The following is a 19,252-nucleotide window of genomic DNA, read 5'->3' on the forward strand; positions in this document are numbered from 1 at the left end:
TATCAGGTGTTTTAAATTTATAGATAGAATTTTATGAAGTTTTGTAATTTTCTATTTTTGCGGATGAATTTTTTTTCTGGCTTGTGCCAATTTATTGTGGAGTGGTTTAAGAATTTTACGATTAATCTTTTTCGAAATAAATTTCTTTTTTTTTAAGTATGCAACCTTTGGAATTTGATGGTTTCTGGCCCATAATAAGATAGACTTATATTCTGAGACTTTTACACAAATTGTAACGACCCACCAGATTTGGACCTGAAATGCTAACCAACTTAACCCTTGAAATCCTAAGATCCATACTCATATACCACATTAAAATGTGAGACTGCATATGCTCTGTGAGGATGATCTTCTGAATGGGTTTGAAGCTTCCTTTTGCTCTTGCTTATCAAATTCTTGTCATAGATGTTTTGATAGAAATGAAAACAGAATGCAGTCTTCAACTCTTTGATGCATGATTTTGAAATGGTATTGTTTTCTATATGATAGAAGCTTACTTGCATATTTATCATAAATTACAAGAGATTTTTTTTTTTTTTTTTCCCTATGCTAGGAAACATATGAACTGAAGCACAGAAAGAAAGCATTAGGTAGCAACAAACAAAAAGAAAAGCATTAGTTAGCAACAAGCAAAAAGAAACCATAGAGACCCACAAAACAAAATGAGGACATAAATGGAAGGAGCAAAGAAGAAAGCAAGAGATCATTGGTCCACCACGAAAACATGAGAAATAGAAGGGCCCAAATACACCATTCCATGCATATTTCCCAATATGATACTTATGTGCCGTATGGACCAAATAAATAGATGGAAACATATCAAGTAAATCCAAAACAATGCTTTCACATATACAATTTTCTATATTGATCATTAGAATGTACTTCCGCAGAATTTGCAGAATCCCCCTTATGGATATGATATCCTTGAGATTGGTCCAGATTCCAGAATGATGTTAATGTGTTTTAGAATGTGACAATAAGGAATATCCATTGTGGATTGCCCCCCCTCTTTGTCTTATGCTTTTGAGTTTCATGAAATCAGTTGCTTGCTTCCCAACAACTGTATAAGTCACCTTGATGGGAATATTTATCAGTAAAAAATAAATAGTTTAAAGAATCTGAAAGCTTTTATTGATTTTATTAATGATTTTTTACAGCTAAATGCTTTGTCACTTACACAATGTAGGAACATATTCTTACGCATTCTTCCATGTAGAGTCACGAGACTAGGCATTCTCTGCATTCTGGACCATGTTAGTAAATAATCTCAGCCATTTAATCATATGGCTTCAAACATATGGTTGACCAACTTCAATGATCATGACCATGTCAAATAATTAGCAGTCATTAAGAATCAAAACGGTCAAAATCATTGATGTCCTCTTATTGCTGGAATGATTAGCCTCGTTGAAAAGGACTTGACATTATAAAATCCAACTGTTTGAAGCTGCCGGCGCCATATTTTTCAAATATGAATTGAGACGAATGGTTTTGACCTTTTAACTCTAAGCGGCAAGGTTAGCAATTAGAATCCAAATTTCTCATTGAAAGAATCAGCCAATTGGTGTTAGAACTCAATCCAGCAATCATTTTGAGCATTGGGATTTTCTCCTCCATCCACAATCCCAACCATTCAAAAACCATCCCATGTTTACCTCTTCAAGCTTTCCCAAGAAAGTTCTCATACCACATCTGCTCCTGTCGAAGCTCAGATCATCCAAAATGAATAAAATTACCATCTGGATGATCCTCATTTCAATCTTTGTCATCCTCCAGACAACAAGTTCTGTTGAGGATGAGGTTAAGACCTCATTGATCAACTTCATTGCAAAGCTCTCAAACAACAATAGTCAATCTGGTCTCTTTTCGGGTTGGAACTCTTCGTCTGATCCTTGTCAAGGCCTGTGGCAGGGTGTAATCTGTGATACTCAGTATAATTCTGTCCGAAAGTTGTTTCTTAACAGCTCGAATCTCAACGGGGAGCTCGACGTTGGTCTACTTTGCAATGTCAAACCTCTTGCTGACTCTCTTAGTGCTCTTCACCTGGAGACCAACATGATTACTGGAGGAATTTCAACTGAAATCGCAAGCTGCAAACAACTCACTCACTTGCATATGAGCAAGAACCAGCTCTCTGGAAGTCTTCCTGATTCTCTTGCCATGTTAAATAATCTGAAACAACTAGATATTTCCAACAATAAGTTCACTGGTGACTTGCCTGCAGATTTGTCTCGGATTTCAGGTCTAACTGTGTTCCTAGCTCAAAACAACCAGCTTACTGGGCAGATACCAAAATTTGACTTCTCCAATTTTGAGCTCTTTGATGTCTCCTATAATAAATTTTCAGGTCCTATGCCAGATGTTAAAGGTCATATCCCAGAAAGAAGCTTTTTGGGTAATCCTGAACTATGTGGAGATCCATTGCCAAAAGAATGCCCACAGTCCTTACAGGACAAGAACAATGTTAAGGACGAGAACAATGATGACAAGTCAAAAAGTTCTTCAAACAATCAAATCCTTATGTTTGTGGGATACTTGGTGTTGGGCTTGGTTTTTCTTTTCCTAATCATGTGCTGGGTATATAAAAGAATGAAGAGAAACGAGAAAGTTGATGGAGTAAACAAAATTGCATCAGTTGATGACACCATAGACAAGCAGCCTGAAGCTGCATCAATGGAGTACAAATCAGGTTTCAGCAGATCAGAAATTTCAGTTGCTTCAGTTGATGAAAGCAATTTGGTTTCAACCTCACTGATAGTGCTTCCAGGCCCAGTGGTAAATGAACTGAAATTTGAGGACTTGCTTAAAGCTCCTGCTGAGTTGCTAGGAAGAGGGAAGTATGGAAGCCTGTACAGGGTCATCTATGAGAATGGAATGAACCTGGTTGTCAAAAGGATTAAGGGTTGGGCAATTTCAAGTGATGATTTTAAGGTGAGGATGGAAAGGTTGGACCAAGCGAAACATCCTAATGTAATGCAAGCTGTTGCTTTCTATTGTTCCAAACAGGAGAAGCTTTTAGTCTATGAATATCAGCATAATGGAAGCCTACTCAGGCTTCTCCATGGTACCTATACTAGTTTTACTATAAAAAGAGCTATATTTTTTGCCACAATTTTTTATTTATTTATTTATTTATTTATTTTTTGTAACCAAATGTTCTGTCAAAGTTTTGTCTCAGAGTTTGCATAAGTTATTCATTCTAAGGGTTAAATTCTGAAGTTCTGATGATTAATTTTCAGGAACCGGCGATACAGGCAAAGCATTTGAGTGGACCAGCAGACTTGGAGTAGCAGCTAGTATCTCAGAAGCATTAGCCCATATGCACCAAGAGCTTGAACATGATGGGATTGCTCATGGGAATTTGAAATCTTCCAACATCTTGCTGAACAACAATATAGAGCCTTGTATAAGTGAATATGGTCTTATGGTGGTGGATCATAATCAAGAGAGCTCACTGCTTGGCGATCTTACTGGTTTCAGTGCCTTCAAAGAAGATGTTTATGGGTTTGGTGTGATTCTTCTTGAACTCCTAACAGGCAAACTTGTTCATCAGAATGGTATCAATTTGGCAGAGTGGGTTAACTCAGTTGTTCGAGAAGAATGGACTGTCGAAGTGTTTGATAGGTCACTTTTATCAGAATATGCTAGTGAAGAAACGATGGTGAGCTTGCTTCAAGTGGCCCTGAAATGCGTGGACCGGTCTCCAGAGGCTAGGCCTAGCATGAACCAAGTTGCTGTCATGATTAACACTTTAAAAGAGGAAGAAGATGGATCCACAAGTAGTTTAGAACCATGATTCACAAAAATACCACTTTGTGCTTATCGAAGTTGGATTGGAAATATGTAGAAAGCATGCAAAGCAACTTGGGAAAGAAGAAAGAAAAAAGCTTTCTTTTCTTTTTTATCTTTATCTGCTATTCGATGTACCTAGTCCTTGACAGAATAATGAAGCCTTTTATTTTGTGGAACTAATTATTTGTATTCTTCATCAACCAATAATCAGGCAACAGATTGGTTAAAGACTTTAATTATTTAAACCACATTTTTATTTTTATTTTCCTCTTTATAGCTTTTGCTTTTCCTTTAATTATTTAAATAGGATGTTTAGGTCGCTTATTTTTTGAAATCAACAAAACCCAAGATAAATTTTCAATACCAAACCAAACATTAATAATATTTTTAATAATAAATTTTCACAACTTCAAAACAGAGCATTTTTTATGGAGTAGAATAAGGCCACCACAACCGACAGATATCTGATTTTTAGTTTTAGTTGAAGTAGGCTTTCTGGAAGTTACCTTGCCATCACCATTAGCACCCTTTTCAACTGTTAATCTGCCATAAAACTTTTCTTTTGTCAACTAGTTATGTTTGAAAGGCATTAGGGTCACTATTGTAAATGGACAGGTCCACTAAAAATGAAACCAAATATTTGTATATAGCACCAAAACCATTTGCCATGCGAAGAAGTGGCATGGCTCATTGTTAGTAATGGACAAAATCATGAACCTCGACACCAATTTGGTGGACCAGTACCAACCAATACAGTACCTTTCCAGAAGAAGCAGACCCACTGCTACAAGTCAATCAAAAATGACGGTAGACAAAAACCCCATTTCCCATACTTACCTCTGCTTAAAATTTCACTAGATATGGGGACGTCTACTCAACTTGAGAAGTCAACTACTTGAATCCACTCCTTTAGTACATATTACTGGATCAAAATTACAACATCCAATTAGTAGCTTGAAAGGGATAAAAACTTATACATAATTGATATGGATACATGATACAACAAACTATTCATAATTAGTCGTTCAATACTTATAAGATTTACATGTTTTTATTTTCATAGTGCATAAATTTATAAATTATTCAAATTAACAGTTATATATGAATGATACAATATAAGCATCATCTTAAAGAGGTATTCAGCAAGATGGGAAAAGCAATAGCTGTTGTAGTCTTGAAGCAATCAAACCTAAAGATAACAAGTTTGAAGTCTATGAGATTTTTTTTTTTTTTCCACCCTGTTTCCCTAAATATGTTATAATCAATGGATATGAGAAATGAGATACATAATTAATTTTCCATTTCCTGAGATTTTTCTCCAACCTACCATGGTAATGATATCACAGTAGGCAGATATTAGCCAGATGAAAGATTATTCTCCCTAGGCAGTACCATGAGGCATGCTTTGGCAAAATCATCATCTAATGGCAGTTATGTTGACACATATTAAAATGATTAGGAAGAGTGATACATCTAACCTGCCTTTGTGGAGGATAGATTATGAGAAATTTAATGCTTTCTCACTTTACCTAACAACCAGCCTCTCCTTCTTTTGGTTTATCTTTTCCACAATTTCCAACTAATATGTTATTGTCATCTAAAAACTTCACCTAATTGACTTTAGACTCAAGACAAAGTAGTGTTCCCATGTTTCTTCCTTTCAAGGCACAACCAAAATTAATAATAATCCACAAATACAAGTAATATCTTAAATTAATAATAATCCACAAATACAAGTAATATCTTAAATCAATCTGCTCAAGGAAATGTCAGAGTCTTAGCTCAATTTCCAATGCAGATGAAACTTGAACAAGTGCACAACAAAAATAAACATATAACTATTTTTTTAACCATATAAAATAAAATAAACATATAACTATTTCTGTAGCATTGTTTTCTAGACATGGAGTCATAAATAATTGGATTCTTTTTCTTCCTTTTTATTTTTTTCTTCGACATTGCGTGAGTAGGTGGTAAATTGTGACTACTTAATACATTGATTACTATACAATATAAGCTTTAGATTACATGATGAAAATGAATGACAAAACCTCATTTCTCATGCGTACAATCTGATGGATGCATTGCCACCTAAATTCATGCTCCTTTTTCACTACACTTGCAAGAAAATATCAAACTATACCTACCAAAAATGTAGTAATTATTACTGTTTCTTTTTTTGTAACGAACATAATTTACATATATATATCTATATAATCCTTCTATGCTACAATCCACATCTTATAATAATAATAATTATTACTATTATTATTATATATAAAAGACTTTTGGTTTTGTTAAATTTATGTTTTTAACTTTGCTTTGCGGGAAAAAAGTCGTATGATTTTACCCTAATGTCTAAACTTAAGCACTAAGATCCATCATCTTCCTGTACACCCTATCCACTAAACCACTGCTCTGTTGGAGCCCACAAATAGTGCGGACACGACTTTTGAAATCAGCCCAGGCCCACCTTGAAAGGCCCATGTCTGTGAGTGTCACCTTTGTCGCTTGTAGTTGACCATACAACTTCCCACGCGCTCCAATGGCACGTGGAGGCTAAATTTAGTGCTCTTTTTGGCATTCCTGACCTCGCATTTTGTAAACTACTGCCACTGCCACCCTTCTGGCTTCTCTGGTTCCATCAAGAACTGGGAGGAGAGAGATAAAAGAAAGAAAGAGACACTTTTTGAAGAGAGAGAGAGAGAGAGAGAGAGAGAGAAACCCATTTCACTTTCCCCTTCTTTGAGCTACATACGTGACTCAAAAAGCCCGAGTCTTTAGGGTTTTTTTTGCTGTTTGTTCATCATTATAGATTCTTTGAGCTTTTGAGAACTCATCAATGGTGGACTTCCCAGAATCAAGGTAGGTAGATTGCAATCTATAATATATATATATATATATATATTCTATGCCAGCGGTCATCTTGTTATTGCTCAATCAGTGACTTAGCTTTCATACTGACACTATATAGAATGGTACTTATAGCGCCAGAAGGGTAATTTTCTACTACCCTCTTGTTGAGCAACTATTTATTTCTAATCAAAGTGAAAAAAGCCGGTGGCTTTTGGGTTTTTGGGATTAAATGAAGTAAAATAAATGCTTGGTTTTAGCTCTGCTAGCTCCTGTAGGAGTTGGTTTCGTATTTGATCTTACGGAGGGGAGATAGAGAGAGCGCAACATGGTGTTTTGGAGCTTATGTGTTTGATCTGTGGAATGACAGAAAGCAAAGATTTTGGGTGGTTTTCTGGGCACAGCCATTTAAAAATGGCTTGGATTCAGCATCAAGTCCAGCAAATAGATGGTTCATGGAGTTATTCACCTCCTATTTCTCCTCCTCCTCCTTCGGTCCCTTATACTGCTACTTTTCATAAAGAATCAACCCCATCTTCATCGTCATCACCATCATCCTCTGGCACGAGAATAAGTCCTGCAGTTCTTTTCATTATTGTGATTCTAGCTGTACTGTTTTTCATCTCTGGTCTGCTCCACCTGCTTGTTAGATTTCTTATAAAGCATCCATCTTCTTCAGCTTCTTCCCAGTCCAATAGATACCCAGAGATTTCTACGTCTGATGCTCTCCAGAGACAGCTACAGCAGCTCTTCCATCTCCATGATTCTGGTCTGGATCAAGCTTTTATAGATGCTCTTCCTGTTTTCCAGTACGAAGAGATAGTAGGTCCAAAAGAGCCGTTTGATTGTGCTGTTTGTTTGTGTGAATTTTCAGACAAGGACAAGCTCAGGTTGCTTCCTATGTGCAGCCATGCTTTCCATTTGAATTGTATAGACACTTGGCTCCTATCAAATTCAACATGTCCCCTTTGTAGGGGAACCCTTTTCACTCCTGAGTATTCCATTGAAAACCCAATTTTCGATTTCGATGATTTGAGAGAAGAAGATGGGCGTCTTGGTCATGGAGAAATCGGCTTCACTCCTAGTCAAAAAACCGTGGAAGCTGAAGAAATTGTTGTTGAAAAGGGGGTTTTGCCTGTGAGACTTGGTAAATTCAGAAGGGTGGATGGTCAGGCAGCAGGGGAATCTGGAGGAGGAGAGACTAGTAGCAGTAATTTGGATGCTAGAAGATGTTACTCAATGGGTTCGTACCAGTATGTGCTAGTCGATTCGGATCTCCGGGTTGCCTTGTGTAATGATGGAAAAGGAAGAGATTTAAAGCTTGACAAAGGGTCTGAGCAAATTGGTAAATCTTCAGCTGATGGTGATTTGGAGGGAAAGAAGATTAACAGTGTGAGTAAAGGTGAGAGTTATTCAGTTTCCAAGATCTGGCTCTGGTCTAAGAAGGGCAGGTATTCAAGCTCTACTGATACGCAGATGGATATGCCTTCTTCTCTTAACATGGACTTGCCATGGATGGGAAGAAAAACACAAGGGGAATGAGATGTTGGTATTCTTTATTGTTTGTTTTCATGGTTGCATATTAATCCATCGATCAGAACCGGCCACGCCTTTGGTTAGTTATTCTCTTTTGAACTTTTTTTTTTTTTTGTTTTTTTTTTGTGATGCTAATTCAGTAATTTGATGATGATTAAAAATGGCATTATTGTTGATGTACCATATATTATGTTCATTGACACCGGAATGATACGTCTTGTTTTGAAGGCAACTCTAATATTAGGGAATGACAGATATAGGATTAATATGTTTTCTTGTATAACCACTTTTGGGATATATCTGAGGTTATGCTATGATGTTATTGATGTTGCATGAAACTTATAAAATCATTTATTTTGTGCTTGTAAAACCTCTCCATCTAGGAGGTTTATGTTTTCTACAAAATATGATGTTGTGGACTTTTAATCATATAAGAGGAGAAGATCGTTGGAACAGCTACACCGATAGTTGGTGGGATCAGCTGCCTGTCCCTATTGATGGACGGTGGGGGACGGCATGTGGGACACTCTGTAATATCAGAGGACCTTAATGCACAGATAAATTATCAATGGTAGACGCATATATATATATATATATATATATATATATTGTTTTTTGCTGAATCGGTAGACATAAATTTAGGGGCCTACAAAAGGGCTCTTCATCTTCCACATGTTCCTTAACTGAATTTTTTGTGAAATTTACTGATTGAACCTGGGTTGGCAATTTTAGTTTTATCTCAACCATCAAACAATGCTAGTGAAGACAAACAATTCAGTAATAATTTCTATTTTAAAGCGCAAGTCTCATCTTCCAGGTCTTGGAATCCTATTCCTCAAATGCAGACAAGGATCTGTGTCTAAAGGTCCCAAATGATACTTTTTTGGTTGTCCATTTCCATTTACATGCTCTCTCTCTCTCTCTCTCTCTCTCTCTCTCTCTCTCTCTCTCTCTCTGTGTGCTGTACAGTAATTTAATATGCGTCCATGATCTATGGCACGATGAGAGGCAAGTGCTCTTGCTTTTCTTGCCTTTAGGGGAATTGAGGGTTTTTATTTTTTTTTCTTTTTTTCTTTTTTTCTTTTTTTCTTTTTTTAATATATCCCATTTTTGTTTTTACAAACACTAACCTTTTTGGGATAATGTGAATTTTGAATGCACCCTTTAATCAGACTGGTCTGTTGGGTTTGGACAATTGGCCCTTCTGGTGGGATCCATGAAAGCTATGTTTCAAAATATTTCAAACTTTCTGATACCATCCTTGGATTCAAAAAATTTGTGAGGTTAAATCCTTTGCCCTTCCCATGTGGGCATGTTGAATTTTTCCCATATAAAATAATTAAAAATTCGTTCTTAATTTCAAACCGGTTTTTTTTAATCTAGCAAGTTTTTTTTTTAAGGTTTTAACTTGTACAACATGATGAAATGAGGGTCGGTTTATTCTTTTAATAGCAAAGAGATTTGGACCCATGTGTCTAAACCATCAGTCAGCAACTTTTGTCTTGACATCGATGGGGATAAAGGGTAAACAGACATTATATAAAAACCCAAACTGAAAGACAATAAAGATGTGTTAGTGTGCTTGTATCATTTCGTGTGGCATTTGCTTCCACAATGATTAGTAAATAGTGAAATAATTGAATGAAAAGAAAAGGGCAAAAAAAAAAAAAAAGAGGAACAAAAAAAAAAAAAAAAGTTAGCGAAAAAAGAAACAAAGGTTAAGACAAGAAGTGGGGGTTAGCAAGGCATGTTTGTTTGCTTTAAGCATTGCTTCTGTCCATGGGTTTGCATTATTTAATTTTAAAAAAGAATTTCTTTAAAGATACCCTGTTAACAAGCCCACCAAGGAAGTGGTAAACAAACAAACCTTGTGGAAAATGAATCATAAATTGGTCAAGTGTAAGATAAAGATACCTTTTAAAAGAGACGAACATTGTCGCCCTCATTCAGAGTAACAGTGCACGTATAGTACAGTATATAGTACACTGTATCATACACAACTTGTTACTTGGAAACTAATTAATTGTATATGGCTCAAACTTTGAAGGCACGTGGGTCCATTTTCACAATACCAGGCCCAAACCCATTTATCTCGTCAATTCTATATCCACGATTGGGGTTTCAATTCAAAGGAGCTGGTGGAACTGGATTGTGGGTGATAGGGTGGCAGTTCAAACCACACAGAATGATGAAGAAATTAATTGAAGTTAGACATACACAGAAGCAGCAGTACATTATTAGGGTGTATGATCATGATGCAAAGTCCACAACTAGTTACAGGGCAAGTACTAAGCACGCAAACACATTATTGAAAGACAATTATATTGTAAAAATCATGGGATAAACTCTTTGTGCATAGCCAAGCCTAATAATAATGGCATGGATTTAAATGCCACCCACCATTAATGGATCGAAAATAATTCGTAACAAATTTCAGTATTTGATTATTGTGTTCTACAAAGTCAATATTAAATATGAGTAGTGAAAATGAACAATAAAGTTCGATATAGCATCATTATGGTGCGCAAATTTTCCAACGATGGAAAATTGGAGTCCAGTTTCAACCAACGAAATTCAAATTAAGTGGCTTTTTTTTTTAATTTTTATTTATAACCATCTTTGTAAGTAATCATAAGACACAGTCTAAGCCCGCCCATTTTCTGCTTTCTTTTGGTTAGAGTTTAGCGTTTACTCACTGTGTCACTCGCAGTACAAACTCAAACGTTCCCTCTTTGTTCAAAATTTTTATTTTTTTTTCTTTCTTCTCTTTGAGTAGAAAAATAAAAAATTAAACTGAAAAATTGACTGAAAATGGTGGTAAGTATATGTACGACTCACCTTCCTGTAATAGATGGGGACATTATTGTTGGTTTTCCAACGTCCACCGTTTTTGTTCCACACACTCACCAACTACAACCGTTAACTTTATTGATGACGTGTCCTACCTCCAACTGTCATCCAGGCAAACTTACAAAGATCTCTAACTGCCGCGCGCTGCCCCACCGATTGCCCTCGCGCAAAACTCGGCGTTTTTTAAACGTCGGTGGGAACATTATTAACCACGCGCCGCCGCCGGTGGAGCCGATCCGATCGAAAACAAGCTTTCATTAAATTTCTCTCTCACTTGCTCTGCCTTATCGTGGTGTAAGCCATGGACGATTTCACGGAGGCCGGAATCGCAGCGTACCTAGAGGAGAAAGCGCGGTGCAAATAATCATCCTCCAAATCCCCGTTATGCCCCGGTCCCTCATCGAAGTTGAGGGAATAACTGCAAGGGTCATATTGGAACTTCTTCATGTACTTTCCGTTTCTGCCGATGCCGATCTTACTCTTGTTGAACCGGCTGACAAATGTCTTCCATTTGATCACCGACAGCTCTCGGATCTTTTTGAAACGGCGGGTCCACCAGGAGGAATAGTGTTTTCTCTTGGAGGTTGTCGGTAACCGATGCCATCCGTCCGATGAGAGCCTGACGCTGCGACAGAAACACGGCATCCATAGACAGCAACCTGTTTTGTAGATCAAAAGGTCATGGTGATGGTGGTGGTGTTGGATGTCATCGTAGTAGGAATCGAAATCGGGGCTGTGCGCGGCCATTAATGAAATTATAGAAAGTTAGGGGGTGATATGGATGAATGAGGAAGAAGGAATTGGTAGAGAAGAGAGAAAAGAGTGTTGTTTGGATGGATTCCTTTTCTATCACGCAAGGAACAAATGCTTTGCCCTAACTTTCTTCCTTTGCGATATTGGAGATGATGACGCAACCTTTCGCCGTTGTTATTTGGTTTGGTTTGGCTGTCTCTGTTTTTTGTTGGCGTTTCATCACAGTTATCTAAGGAACGAGAGCGGGAGGTTGTGTGGGAGAGAAATTAGGATGACAAATTGTAACGGAAAAAAAACTTGCAGTACATGAAACGAAGCAACCATTACCGCCAATTGCCGGTTGCCAACTGTAGAAACCGCTTCAATTTCTTTGACTTCCCATATAACAACAACAACAACTTTCATTTTACGAATATTGGCATATTTACACCTTAAACCAACTATATTGGTATTTACACTTTGCAATATTAAATTACTTTTCCTACCGTTTTACATTTTAAATTATGGCAAAATTGGCACCGAGAATCCTTTTTGCATTTTCTGTTAAAATAATAGAGGAATCACATGGAGGAAAATAATAATTTCAGTGGTTGAATATTTCTATTTGCGTTATAAAAACATAAATTCAAAAATATAAATTCAAATAATAAGGATTTGGTATAATATGATTTTCAAAAAATAAAATAAAATAGGAATCATGTGTCATAAATGATGACAAAATTGGCACCGTGAATCCTTTCTGCATTTTCTGTTAAAATAATAGAGGAATCACATGGAGCAAAATAATAATTTCAGTGGTTGAGTATTTCTATTTGTGTTATAAAAACATAGATTCGAAAACATGAATTCAAATAATAAGAATTTTGTATAATGTGATTTTCAAAAAAAAAAAAAAAATAGGAATCATGTGTCATAAAAAAAAAAAAAAAAAAAAGAATCACATGCAGTGCACATGATATTAACCAACGGATAATTCGTGACTTTTCACATTTCCTCTATTAATTTGTTTAGAATTATGGATTACAATTTTGGTATTTGCTCGGACTCATCTAGAAATTAGGTCAGGAGCTAGTTGGAAGCGGAACGCCATCCTCTGGCGGTGGGGATAAAGAATTGGTGGGGCTACGGGGTTAGCTATGCAAGTTCTGGTACGCATGAGAGACATGGAATAATAGATATAATCATTTTCAGGTCAAATACACAAACAAGTTGGAATCAATTTGAGCCCTCACAAAGAGTGAATTTTGAAAGCTCTTCCTGTGGATCAAAGTAAAGCCATTGTTATTACCTCATCATGGTTGTTTAACCTTCTACTCCACCCCCAAAGATGACCTTTACTGTCCGAGTCCTCTATTTCTCTCTCTTTCTCAGATCATTTCTTCCTCTTCCTCTCCCTCTTTCTCAGTTCATCGCCTTCCCTCTCTCTCGCTCAAACAGGTAAAAGAGGAAGTGTCAAAAGACATAAATTGTCCTTGTTTTAGTGTCATGTGCTCTTCTTCACGTGATTCCCTATTAATTATTTTGATAGAAAAATGCAAGAAGGATCAATTGTGCAAGTTTTTTTCATAGTTCAAGGTGCAAAATGTTAAAATAAATAGTTTAGAGTGTAAAGTGCATATTCCAATATAGTTTAAGATGTAGCAGAACCAATATCCCTTCATTTTAAAATTTGTTTTAAATCAAAGATGACACTTTTTTTTTTCCCTCAAAAATTTTAAAAAAAAAACATTGTTTTTCTATTTTAAACACAATATTTCTTAACAAAATTATTATTTGTTTTTCTATTTTAAACACAATATTTCTTAACAAAATTATTATTTTTGAAGCCAAAAATTTAATGCTTAAATAAGGTTTAAATATTCCGTTGCATATTATGTATAAAGTGTTCATCTAATAAATTATGAAAGAAAATTTTAGATGCATTGCGGAAAAAAATTTTCAGTCTTATTCCTTTTAAATTTCAAAAATACCTTTACTAAATATTGTATATTCCTTTAAAAAAAAGAAAAAACAAAACACCAATCTCTTAACCACCCATGTAGATGGAGACGTAAAGAATAAAGGGTTTGCCAAAGAGACATCGGAAGAAGGTGGACATTGGCGGAAGATGCGGAGGAGTCGGGTGGAAAATCACTTAGTGAAGAAGAGATCGTGGAATTAAAGCAATCTTGTATCATGCCTAGAAACCAAACTAGACTATTTGGCTAGATCCATTTTATAATATTCTAGTTCAAGATTAGCAAAATTAAAATTTGAATATTTGAAATTTAAATAAATATTTAAAGCACAATATGGGATTTTCATAAGAGCACCGTTGTTTAAAGACTTTGATAATTAACCATTAGTATGGATTTAGGTCGTCCTTAATGAGAAAAAGAATGACTATTTGAATGACCAAATTTTGTGTCTTTTTTTTTTTATAATTTTTTCCAATAAATTATTTTGGGTTTATAAGAAAATTAACGTGAGAGAATACCTGTGTCTTTATCTTCCGCAGATGAAGCTCTGTTGCCCAACAATCCATCAAGTCCTGTGCATCATAAGCTGCTATTCTAAGCTTTTCGAGCCATAGAAATAACAGTCGATAGAGAGAAAAAAATGAAGGGAAATAAAAGAAGATATAGAAGGTGGGGAAAAGAGAAAAACATTAAATTTTTTATAGCACTGTATATATAAATACCAGTGTTCTAAAAAGCATAAGACGTTGCAAGATGGAAAGTTTAAGCCTTAAACCTTAAGAACCTAAGCGTGTCTAGACCAAGCCTCGAAGTAAAAAGGTGTTTCATAATTATATTATTATTTTAATTATTATAAGCTATTAAATAAATAAAATAATTCATATTTTAAATGTCAAAATATATATAAATCCATATTACATTTGTATGTGCAATAATTTTAAATTAACATGTAATTGATCATAATAGATTTATAAAAATTTATGTTTTTCAAGTTTCTAACAACAGATTAATTTTAAAACCCTACAAGTACTTAAGAATTCCTAGATTAATACATACTTTATTTATTATCATAATCTATCTCTTGTCTAATTCCTTATTGGAATCCAATTCAATATCGACATCTTCATCCAACTCATCTTTCATGGCATCAGATACAAATCATTTTCCTTGGGTTCCCTAATTTCAACTTGAGCATTTTTAAAATCTTTTTTAGGTGGTAACATATCATTCTCCATCTTATCATCATTTTCATCATTATCACAACCTTCGGCAATCCATTATTGTGCATTACTAGCATCACTTGCTAATAGAATCTCTAATTTCTTTTTTTATTTTATTTTTTCATTTTTTTGTTAAACTTTCTCTCTAATTTCTTAATCCTTATACATTATGTTTTCATTTTTTTTTTTTGGAGAAAAAAAACTTAATCTTTAAAAAGATTCCATTTTTTAACAGTATTTTTTATTTATTTTTTAAATTTTTTATTAATTGTTTTTTTAACATTATTTAAAAAATAATTTTAGAAAAAAAACTTTGAACAAAAAAATTCATTCCTTTTAGAGTCTAGACACGCATTAGGCTGTCAATACAATATTAATCTTTTTTTTTTAACCTTTTACTATACAAGATATTATCTAAAAATATCATCCCTAAACCGCATCTTTTTCCATCTTTTAAAACATTGATAAATATGATATATTAAAAGATTAGCCATGTGAAACTCAGATATTTTTAAATTAACAAAAAAAAAAAATGTCAAACTCGAAATCGGAAAAGTCAAAGCCGACAATGGGGTCCACTGTCCACACTGAAATGGAGTCACCGGTTTCAGCCATCTTTATTTTGGATGGAACCGTCCGTACGTTTTTGGGTCGGAGCTCATGCACATCTTGTGTTCGTGGATACATATATTATTGAATTCCACGACGCTATAAGTCAAAGATGATATAGTAAAGGAAATTCTCTAGCACTGGAAGTCTAGAACCTTTCTTGTAGAATGGAAGAAAATAAAATATTTATCTTTTTATTTCTTTGTTTCTTCCAGTCAAAGTGTCAAAAACATACAATTTAGACTTGGAATTAATGTGCATTCAAATTAACATCTTGATATTTAAGTCTTTCCTCATCTTCCTCTAGCTTTCCTACCTTTAAAAAATATCCATTATTAATTGTATTTTCTATGCAAAATTCCAACCCATTCAACAATTCTATCTCTACCCCGCGAGTTTTCTTCCTTGCTTCCTTCTATACAATTCACTCACAATTCCAATTTGTGTTTGAATGGTTCCCTACTTCTTCATGGTATCCATTTCTATAAATACCAAACACTTTGGATCAAATTTTCGTATGCAATTTGGTCTCAGCTCAGAAACTTATAGAGACAGACTGTCCTCTTTCTTCTACCTCTTTATTAGTTTACTCAATTATACACACTTACCCATTATTTTTCCATGGCCAAAGGACTCAAACCCAACTGTTTCCTTGTCCCAGCTCTTCTTTTGATCAGCTTCATTTTGCTGTTTTCTGCTTCACTTGCTCGCCCCTTATGTGCTCCTAACCATGTCACCACTCCTGCTGGTCTAAGCCATGAAGGGTCTGCTCGTTACTTTATCGACATTCTTGGTCTTTGGGGAATCAAAAGTTCTGGTCCAAGTCCTCCTGGGGAAGGCCATTGACCTCATCATCAGGGGCTTCAGAAATATTGGCATTCATGCATAATTAATAGATTACTGTTTATGGAATTAATTAGCTCTCTCTCTCTCTCTCTCTCTCTCTCTCTCTATATATATATATATATATATATTTATAATTTTAGATTAGTCATAAAAGAGGATTTATTGATTTCAGTCCTTGTATGCTATAGGTTCGGTTGAAAAATTAAAATAAAAAAAGTCTACTGTTTTCGTGGATTGACCATTAATAATATTATAGAATTTCATTCTCAAAAGAGTTGATTATTTGGGTTTTTGTTCAATTTTATGAAAATTGTTGGTAATATGTGTATTCATTTAATTTGTACGTTTTAGCATCCAAAGAAGTTTTTTTTTTTTTTTTTTTGGGTCCAAACTAATCCAAGACCTTGAAAAGGTCTATCCTTCAAACCGGACATGTCAATCGAAGGAATTCAAAAAAAATAAAATAAAATATTGATATATATGAACCTTAAATTATATTGAGTTTGGTACAAATAATTTAAAATATTGAAACTTTCTATGAAATTTTCATGAAATTTTATTTTTTTAAATATATTGAAAGTAATTTTAGTAAAAACAGATATAATTTTTATAATATTCAACATAATTTTTTATATTTTTCTATAATTTCTATAGAAACTTTCATCAAAAAATATGCATCAAATCATAAATAATTTAGTTAAAAAATTCATAATTTTTATAAAAAGTTTTGAAATTTTTTTTAAAAATTTGAAAATATTTATAATTTTTTTATCAAAAAAATTTATAAATATTATTCATATTTAGTAAATTTTTTTACTAAGTTAATATTATATATATATATTTTTTCTTTTTAATTTTCTTCCAGTAATTAGGCAATAAAAATTAAAAAAATTATATTTAACAAATAATGTTCAAAATTATATTAAACAAGCCAATCTATCATATCATCAGAGAAAATAATATCATAAATTATAAATTTACCTATCTATTATTATTATTTTTATAATAATAAATTTGCTATTTATATAAATATTATAAAATAGATATAGATTAAAATGTAGATAAAAATTGAAAAATATGTAAAAAATATATTATCTATAAAGTAAGATTTAAAATTTCAATATAGATAATATTTGATATATACAAACATAACTCTCAAATATTTATATTGATGAAATATTAACTAGGTTCAAAATTATCAAAAAAATACTTCTTTTAATAATTATTTTTTTACGTTTACATTTTAAACTGCTAAGAGGGATAGATCAATTCCTGCCTCTTTCTTCGTGGACTTCTTTGTTTGACTCAAAAAAAAAAAAAAAAAAAAAGAGACTGATTTCAGGAGCAACTGATGTGCTCTCGACAACTTCAGGACCTTTTATTATTTTTTGAATAATATTTTGCTTTCAATTATTTTAGGCAGATTATTTTTTGCTTGTAATTTTTTATTTTTTATTTATTTATGTTCTTTAGCTACGGATTAAAACTTTTGGCATCAATCTCCCATTGGAATTTATTGTCGCAGTGTAGTTAGGAAAATCTCATAACATCACCTTTCCAGGAAAACAGCCAAGACAATTTGGAAAAAGTAACCAAAAAAAAAAAAAAGAACCTAAAAAAGAAAGAAGCTGCTCAAGTTTCCATTGATGGAGATGCTGAGCAGCAAATGGGTTGCCTGGGAGCAGGGCAGAACCAGAAATTTTTATGAGGAGCCAACTTACGATAAAAATATTTTAGAATTGATTTCTCAAATGTCATCGAATTTGGAGACATATATAATTAACTTCAAAAGAGACAAATTAACGGGTTATGACTATAGCCCACAACTAAAACCTACCTTGATATTTTATTTTTATACATACATAAAAACCCGCATATTTCCAATTTTTAAAAATGTAGAAATGCATATTTTGATAAGATTTGTAAAGTGATAATCACAAAAATAAATAAATAAATAATAAAGCATAAAAATAAAATAATTGCTACTTATATATGCATATTTGTAACTTTAAAAATGATATATTTTTCAAGTATATAACATCAATATATATATATATATATATATGTATGTACATAACAAATATTATAAAAGTTAAATATGACAATTGAATTAAGGTTTTATAGATGATGTTAATTTTGTAATAGTTTCTATAACGAATATTGAAAATTTTTGAACTATAAATTATGATTGATAATCGATTACTACTATTTTTTTTATTCTAGGTAATACTATAGTAAGTTTTTTCTTTTATAATAAATGGTAAAAGGCAGTCTATTCACAATTAATAACCAACAAGGAAAGAAATAATAGATAATGGCGCTTTTTAATTTGCACTATTTATATATTATCTTTCTTTTTTCTCTGTATTGTGAATGCTTCTTTTATATATATATATATATATATAATTATTGTTATTAGCTATTAAAAAAAAATGCATTTTAATGATAGTTTTATTAAAGTTATTTATAGATAAAGAAAGATAAGTGAATGTTTTATAGTTTTTGAATCTAGTATTAATATATATTTGGGTAATCATCATATAGTTTTAGATAGCCATATTTGATTGTGGGGGCTATAAGGTAGTAAAGTATATAAATTATATTCATAAATAAGGATTCTTGAGAAATTTTATATATAGCAATTGCTGGTTTTTAGAAATCCCAAATTTTCTAAATTAAAAAAGTAAAAATAGTAAACACATCAAATGCCCCTATTTAAAACTCACATCAGTACTTGTTGAATCTGTTAAGTATTTTACCCGAACTTTCAAAAAGATTAACAGGTGCAACTTATTGCTTAGCTTGAGTTGTAAAATAACAATAATAATAACAATA

At 33.3% G+C, this 19,252-nt stretch overlaps 2 protein-coding genes across 4 annotated transcripts; both read left to right on the forward strand.

The window, feature by feature from the left end:
• Window positions 1-1,640: 1,640 nt before the first annotated feature.
• On the forward strand, window positions 1,641-3,933 carry LOC107415357 (probable inactive receptor kinase At2g26730). Its single transcript, XM_060816666.1, has 2 exons — window positions 1,641-3,064; window positions 3,240-3,933. The coding sequence occupies exons 1-2, from the start codon at window positions 1,648-1,650 to the stop codon at window positions 3,794-3,796; spliced, it is 1,974 nt and encodes a 657-aa protein (XP_060672649.1). The 5' UTR covers window positions 1,641-1,647; the 3' UTR covers window positions 3,797-3,933.
• A 2,459-nt stretch (window positions 3,934-6,392) lies between these two features.
• LOC107415380 (RING-H2 finger protein ATL46) lies at window positions 6,393-8,984 on the forward strand. 3 transcript variants are annotated; one of them, XM_016023687.4, is made up of 2 exons: window positions 6,393-6,657; window positions 7,016-8,507. In XM_016023687.4, the coding sequence occupies exon 2, from the start codon at window positions 7,060-7,062 to the stop codon at window positions 8,185-8,187; it is 1,128 nt and encodes a 375-aa protein (XP_015879173.3). In that variant the 5' UTR covers window positions 6,393-6,657; window positions 7,016-7,059; the 3' UTR covers window positions 8,188-8,507. The 3 variants fall into 3 exon arrangements, 1 of the variants encoding a protein (XP_015879173.3); XR_007240470.2 differs by adding an exon at window positions 8,565-8,984 and having other exon boundaries at window positions 6,394-8,260; XR_007240469.2 differs by adding an exon at window positions 8,617-8,984 and having other exon boundaries at window positions 6,394-8,260.
• Window positions 8,985-19,252: the final 10,268 nt, after the last annotated feature.

This window comes from Ziziphus jujuba, chromosome 4 (genome assembly GCF_031755915.1).
Source record: "Ziziphus jujuba cultivar Dongzao chromosome 4, ASM3175591v1".
NCBI lineage: Eukaryota > Viridiplantae > Streptophyta > Magnoliopsida > Rosales > Rhamnaceae > Ziziphus > Ziziphus jujuba.

Excerpts from the sequence above, each read along its gene's own strand:
- LOC107415380 (XM_016023687.4), top strand. The coding sequence starts at position 7,060 with ATGGCTTGGATTCAGCATCAAGTCCAGCAAATAGATGGTTCATGGAGT.
- LOC107415357 (XM_060816666.1), top strand. The coding sequence starts at position 1,648 with ATGTTTACCTCTTCAAGCTTTCCCAAGAAAGTTCTCATACCACATCTG. Across the intron at positions 3,065-3,239 it reads CCTACTCAGGCTTCTCCATG|GAACCGGCGATACAGGCAAA; the intron begins GTACCTATACTA and ends ATTAATTTTCAG.